Here is a 25,483-nt window from a genome sequence, read left to right as displayed (position 1 = left end):
GTCCCCTTTGGCAGGTGGGTTCTTAACCACTGCGCCACCAGGGAAGCCCTTGGTGACTGCTTTATGTCTGGTTCCCGGAAACAGATTCTGCCCACAGGAGGTTTCTGGGCCGGAGGCGGGGGTGGGGGGAATGGTGGGAGGATGCTATTAGGAACCATACCTGGGAGGGAGTCTGGGGGGCAGTGGGAGACGATGAACTGGGATGTAGTGACCATAGAGGTTTTGGGTAATCCCCTGGGATGCTCTGGGGCTGGGCCCTCAGAGTTGTCCTGAATTAAGACAAGCAGCCTGCCCTTTGTCTCCGCACATTGGATGTAGCTGCCCCCAAGGAGGGACCGTAACCTTGGGAATTGGCAGTAGACGATTCCCGGAAAGGGACTTGCTGTGAGCAGCCGGAAGCCAACACTCATAGCAGCTGGGGAATTAATGCCTCCGCCCTGAAGAAGGGGTCAGGTGGCATACCATAATGTCCACCAGCAACCCAAAGTGACCGTGGGAGTTGATTATCTCAGGAAACATCACGGAGGAGCTGAGGGAGGACTTCCTCCACTGAATCAGCATGTGAGGAAGCATGGGAATCCACGTAAAAGTTGTCGTATGGTTACAAACCCCTCGTTTCATTGGAGAGACCTGGGGAGGCCCACTGGGTTATCTTTTGCAGGGATTGGGGGTCATTTAGTCATTTGGGCCCCAAAAACTGATTGAGTACCTACTATGTCCAGGACTCTTGTGGGTGCTGGGGAGTCAGTGGTGAACAGGAATCCCCCTAGAGGGGGTGCAGGACCTGCTCTAGATCCCTCCAAGCCCCTCTCATGCCCTGAAGGTTCTCCATGCACCAGGCCGAGGGTGCCCCTCCCCACTATACTCAGAGCCCCGCACAAGGCAGGGCTGCCCAAAGGTGGGAGGGACAGGACTCCCATGCTGTTCTGCTCCGGAACCCTGAGCCCAGCCCTCTCGACCCCTCCCAAGTCAGACCATCCCTTCCCCCCAGCCGGGCTCTGGCTGGCTTGTGTGTGAGCAGATGGGGGGACGGGTGTGGGCCAGCCATTTGGGGTGAGAGCATACACATGATGGGCTCCTCCTACCAGAGGGGCATTTAGAGTCTTCCTGGCCACCCCCTGCCTCCAAGAGCCCCCAAACAAAGCCACTCCTGCAGTTATGCTGCATGCTTAAAGCCTCCAAGGAGGGCTAGTTTTCTTTTTAGTCTCGAATTCACCAAGCCTGACTCACCGGGCAGCCTTCACACGGTACCCAACTTATGTCCCCCAGGCGGTTACACACAGGTTACTCATCACAGCATCGTGTGCCAGGGCAAAAGACTGAAAACAAACGCTTATATATGATTGTACAGCCTTCCTCAGAATACTACACAGCCATAAAAAAGGATCAGGATGCTTTTTTACCTACTGATACGAAGAACATCTCTCTGAGGTATAAATACGAAGAAGTGAACAAAGTGAGGTACGGAATACTATGCAGCATATATATTACCATTTACGTAAATGTAAGAAAGGGGAGGATATAGGTTCATGTTGGCTTGGTGACGCGTAACATTTATTTGGAAAGACTTAGAAGAACCTGATGCCTCTGGCTGCCTGCACGTAAGGGAACTGAGTGGGTGAGAGACAGGAGGAGGGAAACTGTTGCTAAGCCCCTTTTGAACTTGGACCCATGAATGTCATAGCTATTCACGAGTAACTATAACCCACACTGAAAACACAAAATAAGCAGTTTTAAAGTTAGCTGGTAAGCCTCGTGGGCTGGAACAGGTGTTCTCATTTCTTTGCTCAGTGAACTCAGCAGAGATGGGGAGCAGCTGGTGACCACGCTCAGCAGGGCTCTTTCATCCATTCATTCCACCAATACCTACCGGGCCCCTGCTGGGAGCTGGTGACACAGCTATGGTCAAGGATCCCCCTAATCACCTGGGGAGAGGGGGCAGCTTCCTGGACCACACCCCAGGAATTTGCAACTTTAAGAAGCCCCCATCCCCTGATCATTTTTGCAACCACCAGAGTGCTGAGGACCACTGGTCCTGCACTTTGTGCCTTACCTCATCAATTTCCAAGAAACACACACCTTAGAATCCAGGCCCCAGAGCCTAGAGGTGCTGTCACGTGCCCCCCTCCTGACCACTGCCCCATGCACCCCCTACAGATATTTGCTCCTGACAGCTTCCAGCTGAGTTAAGCCTCCAGCGCCATGGCCAGGTTGACCAGTCCCAGACACCAGCTTCCCAGAGCCCCTCTTGCTCCCAGCTGGAGGCCAGAGACGTAGGCAGCCAGCCTCAGCCTCCGAAGGTCTGCAGGCACTAGGTGCTTCATAAATTAGTGATGCACGGGCTCTGACCCCAGCTGCTCCTCGGCACCTCCCTTCTTCCCGGCAAACCTCCACGGAGAAAATCAGTTACACTTGGGTAGCTGCTTAACGAGGGGGCGGGCTGGAGAGGCCCTGAGCCCATAAGAGGGCAGGGCGATGGGGAGCCCCGGGGTCATTTGAGGTCACTGTGTGAGGGTTGCTGAGCAGGTCTGGGGGCGGTCAGCTTGCAGAGCCGTGCCATGTCCTTCCAGAGCATTGTCCATCTGTCCTTGGACAGCCCTGCCCATGCCATTTGTGTGCAGGACATGGAAATCTACTTAGACGTCAATGGGTGAGGAGCTGGGGGCGGGGCCGGGCTGGTGCCTCGTTCCCCTCCTGAGGCTGCCCTTGGATTACGCGGGAGTTGGGGGTTACCTCCATCCTCCGTATATTACCCTGTTGTCCTGCCTCATCTCAGGGGGCCTAGTTTGGGTCTTTAAGGGCCTCCCGGTCCTGCTTCTGCCCCTCATGGGCTGTGGGGCCTTAGAAGCAAGAGTCTTGCCCCTTCTTGGTCCCCTTATGTGTGAAATGGGGGTGAGGTTGGCTCCCAAGGCAGCCGTGAGGATTGAGTGAGGGAGGCGCCTGTGAGCTGGAGCCTCGGTGGGGAGGTGACTCACAAGGTCATGTCTTCCCCAGGTCGCGGCACAGACCTCCCAATGTTTTTTCCCTATAGGGATCCCTTGTGGCTGAGACAAGTGGCTCTCCCCTCCGTGGAAGTCAGGAGTTGATAAATAAGATGTATCAATAGCTTGGTAACTTCTAGAGTGTCGGTGGGAGGATGGGGTCTGGGCTGGAGCTTGTCGGAGGGAGGACATGGGGGTCCTTGGAGCAGGGCATGGTAAGAGTAAGGCTGAAGTTGTGTTAGGACCCCAAAACTGCCCTGACCATAAGTTAGGGTGTCTCAGCACCTGAGAGGCTGGGGGTCCATCCCCCTCCACGCCAGCTGCACTCTAGGCCGAGAAGGTGAGGCTCTTGTGCCCCAGCTTCCATCTCCTTGCCGGGCTACCTAGGTGTGCTCCGCAGCAGTGCAAGTCCTTCACCGTCGATAGCTCTCCAGGAGTCGTGGTCCAAATCTACGGCACAGACCCAGTAAAGATCGGGGAGGAGGCTGCCATGAACCGGTGGCCCCTGTCACATCCCACGAACGTGCTGGTGGGGATGGCATCCCCCAGCTCTGCCAACGACAAGGGCAAGGTAGGTCTTGGGGGGAAGGTGAGGGGGACTCCCCCAGGAGATGGAGCTAACACAACCCCTGGGGTCTCCCTTCTAACAGCTGACGTTTCCTGAGCTCTGAGTCTATGAGAAATTCAGTGCCAAATGTTTTGCACATCTGACCTTACTCAGTGCTTGCAACAAACCTGTGAGGTGGGCACTCTGTGACCCCATTTTACAGACGAAGAAACTGAGGCACTGAGTGAAGGAAGTGCTCTGCCCAAGCCAGTAATCAGCTGAACAGGGATTCAAGCTCAAGCATGTCTGTCTCCTCCATATGTGCTTCTGACCAGGACACCAGCTTCCAAATTAGCTGCTTTTGAAGTCTGGCTTAAAAGGTTTCAGCAGCAGAACTCAAATGGGCTTTTTGGCTAAGACTGATCTCCCAGATGTGGAGCCTCTTAATGAACCTTAAGAGCTACGCTGAGTTCAACGCTGAGTACTAGGTATCATGAGTTGAATTTCCAGAGGCTGGCATTACCTCCTTTTACATAACGAGGAAACAGAGCTAGAGAGACCCCTGTAAACCTAAATAGCATAACTACCGTGGGGCAGATCCAGGATCTGAGCCCAAGTCCGTGCCCTTTCCCCTGGGCAGGCTGTCACCCTAACGGAGCCCCTGTGAGGGAGAGGTGCCCTTCCACCTTGTAGAACGGGCTTATCAGTCTGAATGGTTAGTGGTGGTTCTGAGTGATTAGAACCACTTGATGCCCAGGCCACATCCCCTGCCAATCAAATCAACCTCTGGGGCTTCACAGCTCCCAGGTGACTCCAATGTGAAGCTGAGGGTGAGAACAGCTGAGGAAGCACATTCAGGACCAGGGGACTCGTGTTGGCAGAACTTTCTGGAGGGTAGTTAGCAGAGGACTAAGCGGGGCTGACTGAGGGCAGTACACATACCCCTCTACACTCTGTGCGCAGGGCAGGCAACTCCCTAACAGGAAGGTAGTACACTTAGGTAAGACTGAGCATCTCACAGATAAGGGTTGAGGCTGTGATGTGGCCCAGCTGAGCCTAGAGGATCTGAGACATGTTCTCTGCCCAGGGCTCAGCCTCCAGCACCATCAAGAGTGAGATGCTTACTCCTGGCCCCAGCTAATGGCTAGTTCTGTGGTTCGTGATGGCCTGTGGTCAAGGCCAGTGGCTGAAAGGCAGGTCTTTGTCTAAAGACTCCTCTGGAAGCAGAGGTTGGTGTGGGACACAGGAAAGACTATCCCGCCCCAGTGTCCTGCTTCCTTTTGGGCAGCTTAACGCATTGGAGGCCCTACATCCTCATGGCCCATCTCATGGGGCAACAGGTGGGGTCCAAGGAGGGGCAGGTAGAGTGGGGAGGATGTTAGTGTAACTTAAAGCTTGACCTCTAGAGCTGGACAGCCAAGGTCGTAAATTCTATGCCACCTCTTTTTCTGGCTGAATGATTTAGTCCCTCGATCTCTCTGCCTTTGGGGGTAGAGCCCACCTGGATGGGTTGTTGTGAGGCCTCGGTGTGGAAGGGCCTGGAGGGTCACAGCATGTTATACACGGGGGTTATTACAGTACGATGACTCTGTACTGGCTCACAGCAAGGCACCGGAAGCTCAGAAACTGTAACTCAAGACCAAGGTCAAACGGCCAGACTCAGGTACATGGCTCAGGGTCCTGCTCCGGCCCCCCTGCCCTCTAATGCTCCCATGGGTGTTGGGTGCTGTCTCCACAGGTTTCGGTCTCCTACTACCAGCACAGTGAGGATGTCCCCATGGCCACAGCTGTGCTCTACCTCACGAGCATTGGTGAGTGTCCTCCCAGCCCTGGAGAGGAGGGGTGGGCTTTGCAGAGGCGAGAGGAGCTGAAGGGGGCTCTCCCTGTAACGAGATGCCTCCCGTGGGTCACAGATGGATTCACACAGTGCCCGTTCCCGTGGTCCCTCAAAGCTCACTGCTGACCTCATTCTCTGACCAGAACAGAGGCCATCGGGACCCCACATGTTCACGTCATCCACCTACCTGTGTCAGGGTCCTACATTCCGCTTCCTCTGCTGCAATGGATGACGTGTCTGGTCCCAAGTTAATCCTAACCATACCAGACTCTTTCCCCTCTCATTCAATAACATTCCTTCAGCAGTTCTTACTGATGTAGGAAGCCACTACCCCTCCTGCCCTCCTCTTTAGATTGTTCCAGAACAAACTATATCTATTCCCTTAATAGGAACAAGTTATTATGCCTATTCTCTTAAGGAACCAGCTATAATGTCTGTTCTTAGACCTGATTCTATGTAGTCTTCAAACTCCACTCCCCCACCTCTCTGCATCCTTAGTTTTTCCTCACTTTCCCTTGAACCTGCTCAGACTAGACCCCTACCACCAATGCTGCCCTCAACGAGCCCCTGAACACCCTCTACTGCACTCAGTTCAGTGGTCTATTCTCTTCCTCTTCCTGGACCTGTCCTCAGTGTTCACGACACTGGTGGTCCTTTCTTGAGCCATTTAGGGACCCTGTACTCGGCTTTGCCCCTCTGCAGCTGGCCTTTCCTTCTCAGATCCCTGTGCTGGATCTTTTGGCCACACCCCCCGACCCCGCCTGTCAGTGCAGTGCTGCAGGGCTACACGCAGCCCACAGGTGACTCGCAAAACTCTCTGGCCCAGCATCACCCGTAAACTTGGGGGCTGCTCACCAACAGAGCTTCCTGAGTGTCTGACCAATGTCTCAAACTGTTTTGTATAATAACAGGTAACATTTGTTGAATGCTGAGAGTGATAGGCAGTTTTCCTGTATGTTAAACCAGATCAAATTACTCACCCTCGGAGAGTGTTTCAGAGAAAGCGATGTGCAATTTTCAGATCAACATTTCTCCTTTTTATTTTATTTATCTATTTCTTTGGCCCTACCCTGCTGGCATGTGGGATCTCAGTTCCCTGACCAGGGATCAAACCGGCGCCCCTGCATGGGAAGCGTGGAGCCTGAACCAAACTTAATACACAGCAAATTGAACCGATGCCCTCTACCCCCAAGTGCCTCTTTCCTAGTAGTCTTCCGCATCGTGCTAGAATCTCCATCCTTCCAGCTGGTCAGGCCCAAGCCCTTGGTGTCGCCCTTACTTTTCTCTTAGCCCGTGTTGATCATGAATCTTGTCGGTGTTGCCTTAAGTCTAGCTCGAATCCAGCCACCAACCACTACCAAAGCTCTCAGCCTGGTCCGAGGCATGGTCATCTCTGCCTGGGTCACCGACAGGTCCCCAGTGCGGTTCCCTGCTCCATCCTTGATCTTCTACAGGTCCAGTCTCAATTCCGCCCCCAGAGAGGCACCTCTCTAAAAGGCTATCAGATAACATCTCTTCCAATCAAAGCCTCCTACCGCTTGCCCACGCTCAGATTAAAGCTGGCATCACCGTTACCTACACAACCTACCCGAGCTGGCCTCACGCTACCTCTAACCCACGGCCTCTTTCCCTTCCTTTGTTCATCCTGTTCTAGGCACACTGGCCTCTCTGACCCTTGAACTTGCCACCATGCACTTCCTATTCTAATTGCTTTTACCCCAGATACTAATACGGGTCACTTTCTTGCCTCCTGCAGGTCTCTGTTCACACTTAGAAGACTTCTCTGATCTAAAACTGGGACACCCCCTCCATCCCCTTGTTCCCTGCGGCATTTTACCATTGGACATAATATGTATTTTACTTATTTCTTCACCCCTTGCCACTGCCGCATGTGTGCATGAGTACGCACGCATACCTCCTAAGATCAAAGAAGATAGGGCCTGTCCTGTGCGCTGCTGTATCCCTAGGACCTAGAACAGTACCTGGTTGGTGACGGGCATCCTTGAGCATCTGTGCCAGGTGCTGAGTGGACAGCAGTAAACGAGGTCTGTTCCCTTGGCCCTGACATTCCAGTTGAGAAATAGCACACTGAATGTCAAGAGTTATGAACAAAAATACAACCAGGGTAAAGCCACTCAGTGGTCAGCAGGGTGGGGAGGGGTGAAAGGTGGGATGCAAAGACCCAGGAGGAGCCCCTGTGGTGATACTTGGGCAGAAGCCTAGATCCTTAAGCTCTAAAGGGGCTTGGAATTGCCATGTATTGAGCCCTGGCCGTGTCCTAGAGGGCCAAGAGCTTTCCCAAAGGCTGGGGAGGAGGACCTTCCAAGTAGGAATCACCTGGGAAGAAACCAAGAGGTACAAATGGCCTCATGACCACAGTGGACTTGTTTTGTGGCCTCCCAGGAGGTTGGGGGAGATACATGAATACCTGGGCCTCTCCAGGCTTGCTCACGAGACACTGTCTGCCTCTGAGGAACTTTCTTCCAAGCCGGCAGCATGCCCCAAATGCTGGAGGACCCTGATACCAGCCTTAGGCAGCCCTGGGGCCTTACCTACAGCTCCAAGGCTGCATCCAGCTGGCCTAGGTGGCTGAGACCTTTCCCTCCTGTTGCAGAGCTCTCCCTGGACGTGGATGTCTACCGCAGTGGGCACTTCGAGACAAATGACAAACAGGCTAAGGTGAGGCTGCCAGGGGCAGGAAGCAGGCCAGGGGCCCAGGAGCCAGATCTGGCCCACAGACTCAATTTGGCCTTCCTAGTGTCAAATTGCTACAATACAAATCAGAACTGATGCTCTTTCAAAACATTAGAATGTCTGGTGGCACTAGTCTCCCATCTTAGCCTGGTCGTGTAACCAACTAGGCTGGAGGGTCAGCTGCCCCCTTCAGATGGGGCATGTCTCCTCCAGTTTGCCCCAGACCCCTCCTCCCCTGACACTGAGCAAAGGTAGGAAACTGGTAACCCACATCTAGATCTCCGCCTTCCTCTCAGCCCGCTTACCTGATGTTACTGTCCTGTCCCTGTAGGTACTTGAGTGGGCAAACTCTGATCTAGAGGTCCCCGTCGCCCTGGAGAAAGGCTTGGCTCTGCCCCTGAGGTGGAATAGCATCTGCAAAGCCAAGGACTTAACCTGGCTTCTGCCTGAACCAACGTTCCTGTCTTCTTTACAGAAAAACTGGGTCTGGGGCCCCAAGGGCTGGGGTGCCATCCTTCTTGTGAACTGCAGCCCGGCTGACGCGCACCAGCTCGTGGGCAGGAAGAGCAAGGTGTTCTCTACAGAGGGTGAGAACTGGCCGCTGACCAAGGACCATCACCCACTTTCCTCCCTGGGCTCTGCCTCCCCTGGGGCTTCACGGCTCCACCCCTCAGCAAACCCAGAGTCCAGGCGGATGTCCCTGCTCTGGGCCCATCAAGTCTCTTTTCAATGGCTTAATGGCTTGAAGCGTGTAACTGGGCAGAAAGGGGCCCCTTGGCAAGAACACAGGCTCTGATGTCAGATAACAAGCAGTTACTTCCTGGCCATGAACTTGAGTATGTTAACTTCCCTGGTCTTGTTTTGCCATCTGTAAAATGGGGATGATACAACGGACGTCCCAGGAGGTTGAGAAGACTAAATGAAGACACACAAGGGGTAGGCGAGACCCTTCCTAAAAACCCTCTTGTAGCCTGGGGCAGGACCCTGGGTGTCCTAGCAAAAGCCCTCTTGGATCTGGTCCTGACCTGTGGTCTGGATGTAGATTCCAGGTCCCAGCAGTAGAATGGGATGTCCTGATTCACACCAAGGCTGGAGGGGAACGCACGCTGAACTGACCATTCCAGGCCCTGTTCCAGGTGTTTGTGGGAACCATCTACCCCTTACAACTGATGGGGTAGATGCCACCGTCACTCAGAGTGGGCCCCAGCTGTGGCAAGTTGCCTGTAGCCATATGTGCAGCAAGTAGCAGAGACAATGATGCAGGCCTAGGCCAGAGCAGGAGGCACAGGGTCCTCGGTGCTCCAGTATACAAGCCCCTCCACCCCCGACCCTACTGTTCCCTCCACCCCTGGAGCGCTGGCCTCCAGAAGCCCCTGAACCTTTGCCTTGTCTTTTGCTCAGAAACAAAGAGTCTGTCCCAGATGATACTGAGAGTTCAGGGACCCAGCTGCATTTTAAAGAAATGCCGGGTGGTTCTCCACACCTCCAAGGAAGAGTCAGAGAAGGCAAGAGTCTACCGGCCACAAAGTGAGTGTTTCTCAACATGCCAGGGCCAGTTGTGGCCACACCTGCTCCCGGCAGGGTCCCCGTCAGAAGCCAGCTGGGGACCGAGAGCAGCAGGTCAGGGTCTGTTACAGCTGGACTTGTGTCCCTGGGATCCTCTGGCTGCCACCTTCAACATGGAGTAAGTTCTATACACGTGGGTGAGTCATTGTACCTCCAAGCCACTTTCCCCAGTGGGGGCGATGATCGTGCCTCTCCTACAGGACTTTTACAGCTGGATGAAGAGAGGTGGGCATTAGATGAAATGGTGGCTATAGCCTTGTATAGATTAATGTCTTCTCCTGAGTATTCCTGCCAGGTGAATCCATCTGTTTCTTAACCGAGACTTGGCTGTATTAGGTTTTGAGAATTCAGAGGCTGGGAAGCCAGAGTGGCAGCTATGCTAGCACATCCAGCCCAGGTACCACACAGCCCAGGTACTGTGCGGCAGGCAGGTGGCACGTCCCTATTCTACAGATGAAAGCGTGGAGGGCTGCTGGCTTTGACAGTGGATGTGCCCAACTCCAGCAAAATACCCTTCAACAAACAAGTCTTTGGATTTCCCTAAATGGGTTTAGTATTCAGTGCCTCTAAATTGAGATTTAACTCTTTGCTACTTTCTTTAAAAGCCAAGTCTAGCTTCAGCTGGGCAACTGGGGAGCGTGCCGCAGCTCCCTCCTTACCCACGCTCGGGGGCCTCAGCTCCGAGTCGGCTGCTGCATCTCTTCGGCAGACCTAGGTCACAGCTGGACTTGGAAGTGACCTGGGACTAGCAGAGAAGGCAGCCCAGGTTGTATGTGGTCCTTTGACATGTGGGCTAGAAATGAGCCTTAGAAACTGTGGCCTGGTTCAGGCCACGAGGGCTGTTCTGGTCCTATGAAGCCCACTATGTCCAGGCAACTCTGAGGTGGGCTGGGCTGGATGGGCCTCGGAGCCTGCTCAGGAGGCCAGGGATGTGTGTACCTGCCCGAGATGCCATACTTCAAGCTACCTACCTGCCTTTTAAAGTATTCAAAAATTTAGGGCAGGGCAACACAGCACACTGTGTTAACATACCCTCCAGGTGAAGCTGAGTTGAGCTGAAGTTGGAGAGCCATAGTCTAAAAGATAGAGCAAAGGAATTTAAGAAATTTCCAGAGAAATTGAAAGCCAGAGCATAAGGTTCGAGAAAGAAAGGAAAACACTTGCATGAAAGCAGTGATCAACTATGACCAGTGCTGTCGAGTGACTAAGATGCCCAGATCGGTGGGAAAGTTGCTTTTCAAAGCTGGTCATTAGTGACCTTGATAAGAACAATGGGGATAAAAAAGAGTAGGGAGTTCCCTGGAGGTCCAGTGGCTAGGACTCAGCACTTTCATTGCGGTGGCCCAGCTTCAATCCCTGACTGCGGAACTAAGATCCCACAAGTTGCACAGTGCAGCCAAAAAAAAGAGTAAAATGGGCAGGCACAGCAAACACAGACCATGGAAGGAGTCTGCCATAAAGGGAAGTATGTGGCAGTAATAACTGGGTGGGGCCTGGCATGGGGTGGGGGTGGGGAACAGTATCTGAAGATGGTAGAACACAGCATATCCATGTGCAGATGGGACCCATCCAACAGAGGTGGTGAAATAGACTCAGGAGAAAATTATAGGAATGAATACACAGGACTCAAGAGTATGGGAAGAGGGAGAGTTAATGGCCACAAAATAGTGTTTCCAAATACTGCTGAGGCCCCCCTCTGAGGTTTGATCATATCCTTAAAGATCTTTCAGTGTGGCTTTCTCCGGCTGCTTGAATGCCAGGGTTGAGGTCTTGGTGTGGGAGCTGATGGCGTGTTCAGGGTAGTGGGTCAGGTAATGGGTCTTGGAACGTGAGGAGGATGCAAAGGGGAGTGAGGGTGGAGGGTGGGAATCGGCCGTGTAGAAAGGTTTGGGGCTGGGATGAGACTGTAGATGAGCTGGAAAGACTGAAAGAAGATGCCAGATCTGTTTTGGAGGTGGTATCCGAGCCATGAGCCTTGACATTGGCGTCTAAGATGATGCAGAACTCGAGTTCATTGAAATAAGGTCGGAGAAGCAGACTGGATGGTCTGGTCTATGGTGTAAATGGTACCCAGCACCCTAGTGGTGGAGACAAGCCAGTGCTAGAACAATCCACGGAGGATGGTAAGGGTGGTAGTCAGGTACAGCGAGGAAGGGGGCAGGTGGCATTATCTGATAGCATGTCCTTCAAAGGGATAGGATTCTTGAGAAATGAAGAGATGGTCTAGAAGTGCCATCGAAGATCAAAGGGCACCTGCCCTACCTCTAAGCCCAGTGGTACACAGAAGGTAGAAAAAAGGAGCACGGTTCAAGGGAGTGTTTACTCTGTGCCCTGGGGCTCCTGCTCTAGAAGGATAAGGATATTACTTGCCCTCAAAGCCTAGGGCAGATGGACAGACAGCCAAGTACCAAGCAGGGGCTTGGGGAGTGGAGGTGGTGAGAGCTCAGGTTAAGCCAAGCTGAGCGAAGGCAGAAAGGGCCTTCTAGGTAAAGGTAACTGTGTTGTGGCTGGTCCTTCTGGCCTCCTTTTCTGTATAATGAGGGTGATCGTTACAGCACCTGCGCCAAAGGATGGTGAGGATGTAAATGAGTCCGAGCCCCGACCCCGGTTGCCGGCATGTAGTAAGTCCACAAGAAACCTTAACTGTGCTTAAGAGCAAGCGACTAGATACGAGAGAAGGCCCCCAGCAGCTGGAGAGAGACCGGATGGTGGGCAGTCACTATCCAGCCCCGCAGCACGCCAAGCACGCCTGTTGCGAACCCTGGGCGGGGGCCCTGCGGGGATGCAAGGGGTGGTCATCTGGTCTCGCCCCCTCAAGGTCTGGCTCAAGGCAAGCGAGGAAGCCTCCAAAGCAGGAGGCCACATAGGTACATCCCCAGCGCTGGGGCTGTCCAGCTGGCCTGCCACACGCTAAGGCCAAGCCTGCAGCCAGCACCCCTAGCCCTTGTGACGAGGTTCTTCTGCAGAACCGCCTGGAGCCCGTCTGCGAGGCGAGCCACAGCCCCACTCGGGTGATCACTGTGTTGCAACCCAGAGCAAGAGGCCGGTGAAGCAGGCCATGGCCCCAGCTTGTGTCGGACTTTTTGGATGAGGCTTCCAAGCCTATCTCTGCACAGTTTCTCATCTTGAAGACTTTATAATATTCTCCCCAAAGCTGGCCAAAGCGTAGAACCACCATGAGCCTTCACCTCTTGAAGGCAGGTGTTTTTATCTGAGTCCCAGCTCCCGACAGGTCTTTGAAGAGTGAGTAACTGGCCCCCGTTCGTGAACAAACACCTGGCTGTCCACTAAGCCCTAAACACCAGGAACCTAGGGGCCGAAAAGCCATCTTGGCCCCCGCTCTCCTGGGACTCCCGGCCTGACTTCCGACCTGAGGAACATGCCATTGGGTGTGGTGATGGGCACCAGGCTCCTTCAGCAGCCGGCCTATCCTTCTCTCCTTCCTAGAAGACAGCTCTAGCACCTTCGAGTTGGTGCTGGGGCCTGACCAGCACACCTACAACTTGGCCCCCGTCGAGGATGACTTGGAGGAAACCTTCTACGTTGAAGCCTTAGAGTTCCCATCCGCCAGCTTCTCGGGCTTGATTTCCTACTCGGCCTCCCTGGTGGAAGAGTCTCCAGACCCGGTACGTCCCCGGGCAGAAAAGCGGCCCTCAGAGCAGGGACTGTGGGGGAAGGGAGACCTGTCACAGCTGGGCAGAAAATGGGAGCACGGTGGGTGGAGCTAGGGTGTCATGTCACCTTCGGGTAAGAGCCCTGTAGAGGACAGGTGAGGGCCCGGAGGTGGGCTGGGCTGAGCATCTGGAGGCCCGGTGGGGGGGGAGGGGGAGAAGGTGGACGGGGAACCAGGTCACCCAGCAGGACCTCGTCTTACATCGCAGTTGATTCCAGAGACCGTGGTGTACAAAGACACCGTGGTGTTCCGGGTAGCTCCTTGCGTCTTTGTCCCCAGCACCCAGATGCCTCTAGAGATATACCTGTGCAGGTAAGAAGCCCTCAGGCTGCCTGGGCCGGGTCGTTTTTATAACTGGCATGCTCTCCTGTCTGTCGGCGGGGTGGGTAAAGATGATTAGACTTCTCACCAGGAATGTGAAGTCCTTCCACCTGAGGCAGCCATCCGATGCTTGTTTGGATACTTACAAGGCTAGGGCTGGAGCCGTGACCACGGCGGTCCCCCTCTGGTCTTAAGGGGAGACAGACAAACAGCATGGTTTCCGGTAGGATCCAGGGCTATAAAGCCAGGTAAAAGGATGGAGGGGTAAGGACGAGATTGTTATAGGGACAGCAGGGAAGGCTGCAGAACCAGGAGGGAGCAGGCAAGAGGAGGGGGAGGGGCGACAGGGCAAGGTGAGCAGGGCCTCAGCGTATTAGGGCGTAGCCTCTGGGACTGTAACGGACCCCCAGACGGTGGTTTAAAGTCAACTTTCTCCCACCTAGATGCCCCCAGTGGCAGTCAGGGTTCCTTTCAGGCTGTGGTAATGCTTTCCCCTGGGGCGGCAGCTTCATCTTTATGATGCAGGCTGAGCACAGGCACATCTGAGGCCCGGCCCCTAGGAAAGGGGAAGAGCCAAAGTCCGGGCAAAGCCACTCATTTGTCGCTGCTGGAGTCTGGAAGGCTCCTGAATTGCTCTGCTCACGGGCCAATGGCCTGAAGAGGCGCAGGCCACACCTAACGGCAGGGAGGCCAGGAACGATCTCTAGCTATGCGGCTGGAGGAGGGGAGAAAAGACTCTGGCAGGTAAAACCCATGGGAAACCATCCAGGGTTCTGCACAACCACTCCGGCCACGTGGAAAACCAGAGGTACAAATAAAAGGAACCAGTTCAGCCACTGCGATCACGTGGGCCAAATGCAGCCATGGCTCGGGCCGGGGCGGTGGGAGCTCAGTGGTTAGATTCAGGATTGCTTGGAAGGTAGGCTCCCCCGCCCCCAAGTTAGCTGGGGGATGGGAGGCAAAGCAACAGGAGTGTCCCCTGGGTTTGGGGATGCAACGAGATGAATGGCGGTGCCCCTGCCTGGGGTGGGGTAAATTGGTGCTTTGGCTCTGGAGACATAAAGCTAGAGACACCCATTCAGTTTCTAAGTGTCTGGAGCTCAAGGGAAGGTCTGGCAGCTGGAGATGGGGGGGCCCTGGCACGTTGCGGGTATTCAGAGCCACAGGCCTAGCTGAGCTCAGAGGAGGAGGGAATATATTAGGAAGATGCCTGAGAAGTGAGCTCTAGAGCCATCGAACCCTTGGCTCCAGACAAGAACCTAGCAAAGGAGCCTGAGAAGGAAGAGGAAGTTCAGATAAAAACCAGGAGAGCGGAGACCCAGAGGTTAGGGGAGGGTGATACCTGGTAAGGGGCCAACCATGGGAAATTCCGAGAGGAGAATAAAGTGCCCATTGGGTTTGGCAAGATGGAGGCCACTGTGTAGAGCGTGATCCTGAGTGGTGGGTTTGAAAGTGCGGTGGGGTCACAACTGCATCGAAGGAAGAATGGGAGGGGAGTACTCTGCAAAACTCCAGAGAAATGGTCTGAAGGGGATTTGGGAAAGGGAAGGCTGCTTTTTATGGGAAGCAAAGAATAATGCTAATGGATGTGATCCAGCAGAGAAGGGGAAAACTTGGTGGGGAAAAAGTGAACAGGTCACATTGGCCTTAATAGGTAGGACAGCTCACCCACTTTCTAGGAGCAAATTGACTAGAGCAACTGTTAGTGGTAGGATGCTGTCTGGTGCTAAGGACCTGTTGAAGTTGCCAACTTAGAGAACCGTCACTGTGGTTTTTCTCCAACTATTTTTGGTAACGAGCTCTAGGGAAGAAGAAATGTAGAACTGAATCTAACCAGGGTTGTAGTTTTGTCAGGCAGATAAGCCCAAGGGGAAGGATAAGGGTATAATTATTATGATGCATCACAGACTCAAAGTTGGATAAGGAGAAAAGCTAAGACACAGGGGGTTGGGAATAAAAGCAGTTGAGGTCCAGGCATCACAGTGATATCAAGCTGCTGGCCCAGGGACCAACGTGAGCAGGGAAGATGGAGGTGATGGAACTGGACAGTTGATCTTGGAGGTGGTGAGACCATTAGGATGGGAGGGTAGAAATAAGACCTTGTCAAGTCAAGGATCTGAAGAGGTCATGGTGGCCTGGCTGTAGCACCTCATGGCAAGGAGTACGTCCATCCCTCCTCCAGACTCAGCGGAGGGAAAGAAGAAAAATAGCTCTTCCACGGGAGGGCTGCTAGGGAGTAGGGTCCACAGAGGAACGCCAGGCTTCAGAATGAGAAGGTAAAAGGGAAGAGCTCGAGAGATTTTGCTGACAACTGATATCCAGGTATAAGATCTTTCTTGTCTTTTGTATCTGAAGACAGAAGTTCACTCACAGGAGGCATCTACTGAGACTCTGATCTTCTAAGACTCTCCCATAAGGGTGGTATTCAGGCATGGCTTGACCCAGCTTTGCCACAGATGGTGTACAAGACTGAGGCTACACTTCCTCCCCCAGCACACATCTCAGACTGTTTCAGACCTTGTCAGGCTGGCCAGTTCCCTGCAGTCTTGTCTGTGTAGAATCAAAAAATAGGTTCTTTGGAACAGTAGCATGGAATAGCAATTCAAGTTTTGGATCTGGATTAGAATCCAAATTTTTTACACTTCCCAATGGTGACCTTGCTGGCATTCAACTCATGAGGACCTGTTGGTAAAATGGGTGGTCTCAATGTCAGCCCCAAACATCACTGTTTCTCTCCAACAAGGAATGGATGTACACTGTGGACCTGTAAGCCTGGTGCTGTACATGATGGCACTAAGACCACAGGGCTCAAGACCCACCCCTGCCAACCATATGAATATGACAACCTTGTTGGCCATCTCAAGGGGGCACTAGGCTTCTTGGCTTCTCGGGAGAAAAGTACAGCCCCCTTGCGGTGAGAAGAGTCAGCCCTCTGGGTAGATCAAGGCAGGAGAGCCTGGGGCATTTCCTAGATCGCTGGGGCAGGGGGTGCAATGTGACTGCAGAGTAGGGACAAGCAGGGTCTTAGGAGATGAGAGCGGAGACTGACACTAGCAATTTTTTAAAAATTTTTATTGGAGTATAGTTGATCTACAATTTTGTGTTAGTTTTAGGTGTACAGCAAAGTGATTCAGTTATACATATATCCATTCTTTTCTAGATTCGTTTCCCATATAGGTTATTACAGAATGTTGAGTAGAGTTCTCTGTGCTATACAGTAGGTCTTCATTAGTTATCTATTTTATTTATAGTAGCATGTATATGTCAATCCCAATTTATCCCTCCTCCCCTTTCCCCCCAGTAACCACAAGTTTGTTTTCTACAACTGTTGACTCTACTTCTGTTTTGTAAATAAGCTCATTTGTACCCTTTTTTTTAGATTCCACATATAAGCAATATCACATGATATTTGTCTTTCTGTGTCTGACTTACTTCACTCACTATGACAATCTCTAGGTCCATCCATGTTGCTGCAAATGGCATTATTTCATTCTTTTTATGGCTGAGTTAATATTCCATTGTATATATGTGCCACATCTTCTTTATCCATTCCTCTGTTGATGGACACTTAGGTTTCTTCCGTGTCCTGGCTATTGTAAATAGTGCTGCAATGAACATTGGGGTGTATGTATCTTTTTGAATTATGATCATAATTATGAGCCATAATCATGGGTCATATGGTAGTTCTATTTTTAGTTTTTTAAGGAGACACTAGCAATTCTTGACCTGACTTTGCCATGAGCTAAACCAAGTGATTCCGGGCAAGGCACGCCCTGAGCTTAGCAGCTGGTGCTCCATGAAGTGGGGGCACAGCAGCTCTGCTTACCTCACAGGCAGGGGCACCATCTCTCCTGACCAGAAGGAGGTTCCCCCTTCCCCTGGGACAGAGAGGTCATGACCAGTTGGGGAGCCTTGGAGGCCTTCCTAGAGCCAGCTTATCTCCCGTGGCAGAGAGCTGCAGGTCCAGGGCTTCGTGAACACAGTGATGGAGCTAAGCGAGAGAAGTAACATCCAGGTGGCATCTGTCTACGAGGACCCCAACCGCCTGGGCAGGTGGCTCCAGGTAACCCCCCACCTGTGGGGGAGGGGTGGGGGAGACACCATGTGCGGCACATACAACAAACTTCACCAGCTTCTGTTCAGCCTTCCAGCAGAGCTAAGACTAAGCAGGGGCGTCTTTGTTCTTAGGAGGTCAGTGGTAGCTGAGATGAAATGACTTGCCCAAGGTCTAGCCACTAAGGGGTAACGCTTAGAGTCCAACCTCCTCCCATTCCAGAACGTACGCGTTCGAGACCACAGAACACCTAACCCTAAGGCCCAGGTGTCTGAGGGGCTGATGCCTTCAGCTACAGGCTGGCCGGCCCGGGGCACTGCCCCAGGGTCCAGCTCGACCCTGGCTGAGCAGGAAGTGTCGAGCCCAGTTTTTTGAGGTCTGGTCTGTAGTCACAAATGACGAGGACCTGTCTAAGTAGTAGCACTGAAGGAGAAAGGGGCCGACTTCTGCCCCTGATCTTGCCGTGATAGAACTCTAGGTACCATGAAAGCTAGAAAATGATATGAGCTAGTGAGTTACTAGATTAACCTCGGCGCTTTGGGTGGTCAGGAACATCTTCAAACGCGGGAAGCAAGGAGCTGGCCGTGCAAAGATTGGGGTTGGGGGTGGATTAGAAGTAGGAGCCCTTCAGGCACAGAAACAGCCGACTGAAGATAGATCCACCATGTGATGAACAGAAAAGCTGGTGTGGCCAGATCAGAGTGAACAACCGACAGAGGTAGGTAAGAGCTAAATTATATATCGGGGACCTTTTACACAAAGGTAAGGAAGAGAAGAAACCAATCCCAAGCAAGATGAGGGGAATTCCCTGGCAGTCCAGTGGTTAAGACTCTGTGCTCTCACCACCAAGGGCCCGGGTTCGATCCCTGATTGGGGAACTAAAAGCCCACGAGCCGCGCTGGTGCAGCAAAAACAAAACCAAGCAAGATGACATTGAATGGTATGAATCAGGGGAGTTGAACGTTCTGACTTAGGTTTTAAAAAGACCCTCTGGCTGAGAAATAGAGAGCCGGCCTTAGGAAGGGGCAGGACTAGAAGAGATGCTGATTGGAGAGCCTGACAGTCACATGGGGAAGAGGTGGTCTTCCCCAGGTGGCTTCCCTGAATAGTACCAGAGAGGAGTCCACTTGGAACATATTTTGGAAATAAAGCCAACAAGGCTTGTTCATGGATTTGGTGCAGGAGATGAGAGGAGGAAGAATCTTAGGTGACTCATCAGGTTTTAAACCTGATGAACAGAAGGACAGGCCAGGGAAAATCCCCAAGAAGGGGGGGATGCCTGCGCAGGGTTTTGAGGGCTGAGCAGGAGGTGGCAGGAAGACGGGGGTTCTCCCTGTACCTGCTCTCTGGAGGTGGCCCGTGCACAGGGAGCACTTGGGGCTGGAACACTGGACGCGGGAAAGCAGCTGATGGAGCGAGAGAAACTCACAACTTGTTTCCCTGTGTCCTCCAGGATGAGATGGCCTTCTGCTATACCCAGGCTCCCCACAAGACTATTTCCTTGGTCCTCGACACCCCTCGGCTCCCCAAGCTCGACGATTTCCCCATGAAATACTCACTGGTGGGGGCTCGGTTTGACTGATCTGAACTTGGTCCAACCTCTCAGGCCCGGTGCCTGCTGGAAGTGATGGGTGCCAGGGGAGAGGGCCCAGGTGGCCTCTGGGGGAAGGGGGTGTGGGAATCTACTGAGTCTGGAATGGGGTAAGACTGAGGCTTGACGCCTGTCCCTCCTAACACCCTGCCCCTGCTGGGTCTCCTTCCAGAGCCCTGGGGTTGGCTACATGACCCAACGCACCCAGGACCATACGGTGGCCAGCATAGATTCCATTGGGAACCTGATGGTGTCCCCACCTGTCAAGGCCCAAGGGAAAGAATACCCTCTAGGCAGGATCCTCATTGGCAGCAGCTTTTACCCCAGGTGAGGCAAGAGGCCAGGTGGTGGCCAGATGCCTTAAAACCAAAGGGAGGGACTCTTGTAGTTCACCTGGACCCACCTGATTCCCACAGGACTCAGCAGGTCATCTGCTCTGGACCTTAAACCGTCAAGTCAGGACCTCTGAGTCTTTGATTCATGTAGGAGACTAGAGGTAGAAAAAGCAGACAAACCACTCATTGAGTGGTGATTCCAGGGTTTAAATTGAAGCATGCTAAATTTGGTTGGCCTATTGACCCAACATGATGTTACTGCCACAAGATGTGTGGCTAGATTTCTTGGTGGCCGCTCATCTAAATCCAGGAAATACTTGTGTCCCAGGGTTCAGTCTTCATCTAGAATCCATTGGCTCAGTCCTGAGTTGAGCCAGAGTAAAGGATTCTTTTTTAAATTTTTATGGAAGTATAGTCGACTTACAATGTCATGTTAATTTCTGCTGTACAAAGTGACTCAGTTATACTTGTATACATTTTCTTTTTCACAGTCTTTTCCATTATGATTTCTCACAAGATATTGAATATAGTTCCCTGTGCTATACAGTGGTAAGGGATTCTTAATAACCACCCCACCCCCCTATGGACTAGCCAATGGGTAGAGCAGCCAGTTACCCGAAGGTAGCCTGGCACTCACCGAGTAGTTGGCAGCCAAGCTGGGCCATGCCGGCTCACGGGCTGTTCTTTCCATCTTCCCTTTAGCAAGGACTGCCGGAACCTGAGTAAGACCCTCCGGGACTTCCTCTACGCCCAGCAAGTCCAGGCCCCAGTGGAACTCTTCTCCGACTGGCTGATGATCGGCCATGCCTATGAGTTCATGTGCTTCATCCCTGCACAGTACAAGGTGGAGGACAAAAAGGTCTGTGTTGGGGGCTGGAGAGGATGTCTCCCACCCTCTTTCAGAGACTTCTGGAAGTTTCTGGAAGGGAAGCTAGAATCTGACCCTAGTTCTTTGATTCCCAGGACTTCCGGCTGCTCCTGGCCAGCCCCAGCTCCTGCTACAAACTGTTCAAGGAGAAACAGAAGGAGGGCTATGGAGACGCACATCTGTTTGAAGGGATTAGAAAAGATCAGCTCCTTTCTAATGGTAAGGGGAGCCCCCCCCACCCCCTGCAATAGAGGGCGGCTCCTCGGTCCCAGATGTCCTTTCTAGAGAACCATTTCTACTTGGTTCCTCCTGATAGAAAAGGATCCTAGGGAAGCATAAAAGCATGAAATGTACCATATTAGAACATCTTGTTCTCTTTCAGGGTAATTCTGGTGGTACTAGGACAGGACAGGCAGATCAGCCAGAAATTCTGGGATGGCTGAGAGGCTGCTAGAATATATGCAAAGGGGGAACTTAACACACGGATGGCTCCATGTGGTGGGGGACAAGCCAGATGCTACCAGCACTGGTGTCTGGATCTCTTCGGGGAAGGTTGGGTTAAGTACCTGGGTGTTGGGACTTCAGGGTCTCCTGGTCACCCTGCAGGAAGACATAAGTGGACAAGCAGAGATTGTGGGGCCTGGTGCCACAGCAGTTCTGTTCTAAACCTTCTGGAAACCTAGAAAGGGAGTGAGGGGGGCAGTGAAGTTCTCGAAGTGTGGCCTGAGGCCCAGCAGCTTCAGTATCACCTGGGAGCTTGTGAGAAATGCAGAATTTCAGATCAAATTTTGAGGTGGGGCCCAGGACCTCATGGTTCTAGGAGGGCTTATGGAAGGCGACCTTGAGCATGAGCCACCTGTCACACACCAAAGACCCTGTGTTATCTCAGCTGATGGCCAAGTGGAGCAACTGAAGAACAAAGTTAAATAACCCGGGCAAGATCCTAAGTGGCAGGTAGCCAGGCTGTACACAGAAGGCATAGAGGTGCCCAGGTGAGTGGGGGCCGATGGCACTTGCTCACCTGGTCCAGGCTGCCTGCCTCAGACCCGATCCCAGGCTCCTCCCCTCCGACTCGGGACCGAGTGGCCGGTTGTGGCAGTGTAAGTCCTCCCTGGGCTTTCATGGACCCTGCTGAGTCCCCACATGTGACGTTTGACCTAGAATGGGTCCCTGGAGGCCAGTCAGGCCACCCACCATTGTCACTGGCCAGAGGATATACCCAGTCAGCTGTGCCCAGGACTGGAGTCTGCCCAGCCCTGGACCACGTGGCCCACCCCCTGGCTCACAGGCCTGCCCGCCCTCTCCTCCTTCCTACAGGGAGGGAGGCCAATACCATCAATCAACTTCTGGCTGATGAAAACATGAGGAAGCAGAACGACTATGCGGAGGTAAGGGCCAAGGACTGGGGACCTTCTCCAAAAGGCAGTGGGAGGCAGTGACCACCTTGGCAACGGGTCCCTAACTGAGCAATAACTATGACCAAGCATCACACACGATACCTTACTCTAATCCTCAAAATAACCGTATGAAGTAAACCCACCTTGTCTACGAGGATAGCAAGGCTCAGAAGAAAGCCTCCAGCCTGAGCCGATGAACTGGGGAACCAGGTTTGAGCCCCAAGTCATCTAGTGTTGGACCCGAAGACAGTGCTGTAGCTCAACCTCCCGACAGAGGACCTCCCCAACCCTGACTTCTCTAGGAAGCTCTGGGCACCAGAGAACACACCAGGGCCTTCTCAACACTTCTGGATGAAGCGGCCCTTCAGCTCAGAGTCAGAATCACCCAGCACCTCAGGTCCCTTAAAATGTGAATCACAGGCTGTGAGAAGCAGATTTTCCAGAAATTAAACAACTTCTAGCGGGGAAGCCATGGCCTGGAAAAAGGACGATGACAGGCCCAAGGTCACCCGTCAGCACAAAATCGCTTGGTCCGCTGAGTCCTTATGGCTCCCGGCCAAGGCATGCTCTGTGCCCTGACCTTTGCTGAAACAGGGGAGGCCTCCGGGCACGGCAGGGTGGGCAGCAGCCAGGTGGGGGTCCAAACAGCATCTCTGAGCCCTGGTGACACGCACCCTGGGTGTGAGGTCATGAGCCCTACGTCAAGACCTAGGAGATGCTCAGGCGTCGGGTATTAGCTGGTCTGGGCAGGGAAGTGCCCCGGGGGTCCGCTGCTGGTGTCCCTTCCTAAGGATGCGAGCAAGTGCCTGGGTTTGAGGACCTATTCTTGCCCTTGCCCAGGTCCCCCACTCTGGCCAGGACTGAGGGCCAGGGGCCCCACGCTACTGTACAATTAGGACTAGGAACTGCCCTGGCGCTGATGAGCTGAGGGGTCCCAGCCTCTCGAGACCAGGCCTTTGCTCTGAGCCCCGACTTCAGAGGGCTGGCCCCCCGCCCTGCATGGCTCCCCGCCTGCAGTCAGTGCCGAGGAGATGCAGCTGCTTCGGGCTGGTACCCGGTACCCGACAAACTCGCTGCCCTCCCGGCCCTTTCCCGCCCCGCAGAAGTGCATCGACCTGAACCGCAGCATCCTGAAAAGGGAGCTGGGCCTGGAGGAGCAGGACATCATCGACATCCCGCAGCTCTTCTGCCTGGAGCGTATCGCCAACATCCCCTCCAGCGAGCAGACCGAGAAACTCTACGCGAGGCCCTACTTCCCTGACCTGGTGAGGGGCGCAGGGTGCAGGCTGGGTGTCCCCGGGCTGGGGCTGGGGACAGTCTGGCCGGCTCTGGCCGGTCTCTTGACGGACACAGTGCTAGACTACGGAGGCAGGGCCCAGCAGACAGTGGCGCCTGAGAGGAAGGGAGGTGAAAGCCCTTCTCTCTCCCAGTTAGGGAAGACCCCTCCAGGGAGCAGGTGAGCGGGGGCCCAGGCTGGACGACTTGCCAAACAGGGACCGACTTCAAGGGCCCTCCTCACGGACGGGGACGCTGGGCTCCACCAGAGTTGAGGGGGTAAAGCCGTCCGCTGGCCATGAGACCGTGGGCAAGCTCCCTGATGAGGTCTTCCTGTCCGTGTATCCGGGCAGCATCCTATTTAGAACAGGAATTGGGAATTTGGGGGTGTGGGTATACGAGAGACCCCTGCTAGGCCAAGCCTTCCAACCGTGGCCTATATCTGACCTTTCTCTCACCACTGTGACCCATCACGTAGGTGCTTAGAATGAATTGAGATGCTTGGGCTCATCAATTCCTTAAACACTTGCAGGCCTCTTCTCTGAGCCCCAGGGACACAGGCCCTGCATTCAATCGCACATGGTTCTTTTTACAAGACCAGTGAGGCCCTCTGGGCATGCAGTAGGAGGCTTCATAGGCCCTGGGAGTAGGGAGGTATGGGTAATGGTGGGAGAAGCTGCTTTTGAGGAAGAGATGCTAGAATTAAGACGTGAAAAATGGACAGAAGTCCGATGGCAAAGCCAGGGGTAGAGAGCATTCCAGAAGAGGTAGGCAAGATTATGGCAGAAACAAGACTAAAAGGCCAGGACAAGAGAAATGCAGTAGAGGACTGAACCAGGGAAGTTGGCAGGCCTCAGCTGGGCAAGATTTTGGTTTTGCTATTGAGAAATATATCAGGAGTCATTGGAGGGTTAGGCATAGCGGGGTGGAGTTTGCTCGGATGGATTAGCGATGTCTGTCTGAGCACAGGCTTGGAGAAGGGGTACCCTGTGCTTGTCTTTCCTGGTCTAGCCCAACCACAGAGGCAGCTGGGTTTTCCCTTGCAATGAACCCAGTGGCCTTCCTTCCTTAGAGAAGGGACAGGGGACTTTCTTCCACGGCTCTGACCCCTGTTCATCCTCACTGCCTCTCTGACAGCTGCAGATGATTGTGATGGGCCAGAACCTGGGCATCCCCAAGCCTTTTGGGCCCCAGATCAATGGTACCTGCTGCCTGGAGGAAAAGATCCGCCAGTTGCTAGAGCCCCTGGGATTCCAATGCACCTTCATTAACGACTTTGACTGCTACCTGACTGAAATTGGAGACTTCTGCTCCTGTGCCAACATCCGCCGGGTGCCCTTTGCCTTCAAATGGTGGAGGATGGTGCCCTAGACCCAACTTAGCGCTGCCAGCCCTGCCCCAGCATGAATGGCCCACTATCACCACTCAACAGTGTCTGACCCTTGCCCTGCTCAGGGGCCTGGAGTCAGGGTACTACATCCCTTACCCTGTTCACCCCCGTCCCTCAGCATTCAGTGGGGTGGCAATACTGGCGGCTTGAGCCCCTTGGAAAAAGATGGAAAATGGTCACTGAGAAGTTACTGAATGTCCATTAAAGCTCTAATCGTTCTCACTGCATTTTGGCCATGGCCTCATTTCGGGGCAGGGGGTAATGGCTAAGGATGGAAAGCGGAGCAGCTGGGACACCTGTGGTCAGGCTGTCCCACTGGGAGGGGCAGGGGACCAGGCTACCATGGAGTTGCTGTCCCTCGTCTTTAAGGTCTCTGTGTGTAGTGGGAAGTGAAGAAGTGAAGTGGTTGGGCTCGGACCATGCAAATTCTTCTCCAGTTCAAGCATCTGATGAGCTGGATGTAGATGCTTGAGCTGAATGTGACAGACTCTAGGCTTGGGGAAGGGAGAGGACTCCCCCTCGGCCTGGTAGGAGCTGCAGGAGGCCAGGCCCGAAGAAGAGTGACCCCCGTGCCTTGTGGACAGCGGGCGTCAGCAGGTATGACTCTGAAGGGCAAGCTGCGACCCGCAGGCCTGCATGGACCCTTGTTAAGCCCGAAGTGTCCAGGGGAGAGGAAACAAACACCCACTCTAGGACCCAAAGTTGCCTATTGCCATATCTCTGCCCACCCCTATGTTGATGGCACAAAAATGCTATTAAGTCCAATGATCCTGAGGTTGAACCACAGCTGCTCCCACCCTGCCCCTCCTTCTGCCGATGGGAAGCTCCAAGCAGTCCAGGTCCACAGGCACTGCCCCATTCCAACCTGGATCTGATGACATAAAGCAGCCGGCATCCCAGAGGCTCCACAAACAGCACCCGTGTTGGCATGCTGGTGGCTGGTGGCCTAGAGCA

The 25,483-nt window shown here is 53.6% G+C and overlaps 1 protein-coding gene across 1 annotated transcript; it reads left to right on the top strand.

Annotated features, from left to right (window-relative positions):
• The first annotated feature begins 174 nt into the window (after window positions 1-174).
• Window positions 175-24,756, top strand: PADI6 (peptidyl arginine deiminase 6). The gene is made up of 16 exons (XM_082351318.1): window positions 175-2,650; window positions 3,369-3,552; window positions 5,267-5,339; window positions 7,980-8,044; window positions 8,535-8,646; window positions 9,461-9,586; window positions 13,073-13,251; window positions 13,507-13,610; window positions 17,571-17,682; window positions 19,127-19,234; window positions 19,437-19,591; window positions 20,302-20,458; window positions 20,563-20,686; window positions 21,785-21,855; window positions 22,968-23,129; window positions 24,277-24,756. The coding sequence occupies exons 1-16, from the start codon at window positions 2,559-2,561 to the stop codon at window positions 24,508-24,510; spliced, it is 2,058 nt and encodes a 685-aa protein (XP_082207444.1). The 5' UTR covers window positions 175-2,558; the 3' UTR covers window positions 24,511-24,756.
• The last annotated feature ends 727 nt before the right edge of the window (window positions 24,757-25,483 follow it).

The sequence above is a fragment of the Balaenoptera borealis genome, assembly GCF_965194805.1.
Source record: "Balaenoptera borealis genome assembly, chromosome: 1".
Classification (NCBI taxonomy): domain Eukaryota; kingdom Metazoa; phylum Chordata; class Mammalia; order Artiodactyla; family Balaenopteridae; genus Balaenoptera; species Balaenoptera borealis.
Note: the sequence above shows the minus strand (reverse complement) of the source record. Positions and strands in the feature narration are given on the sequence as shown.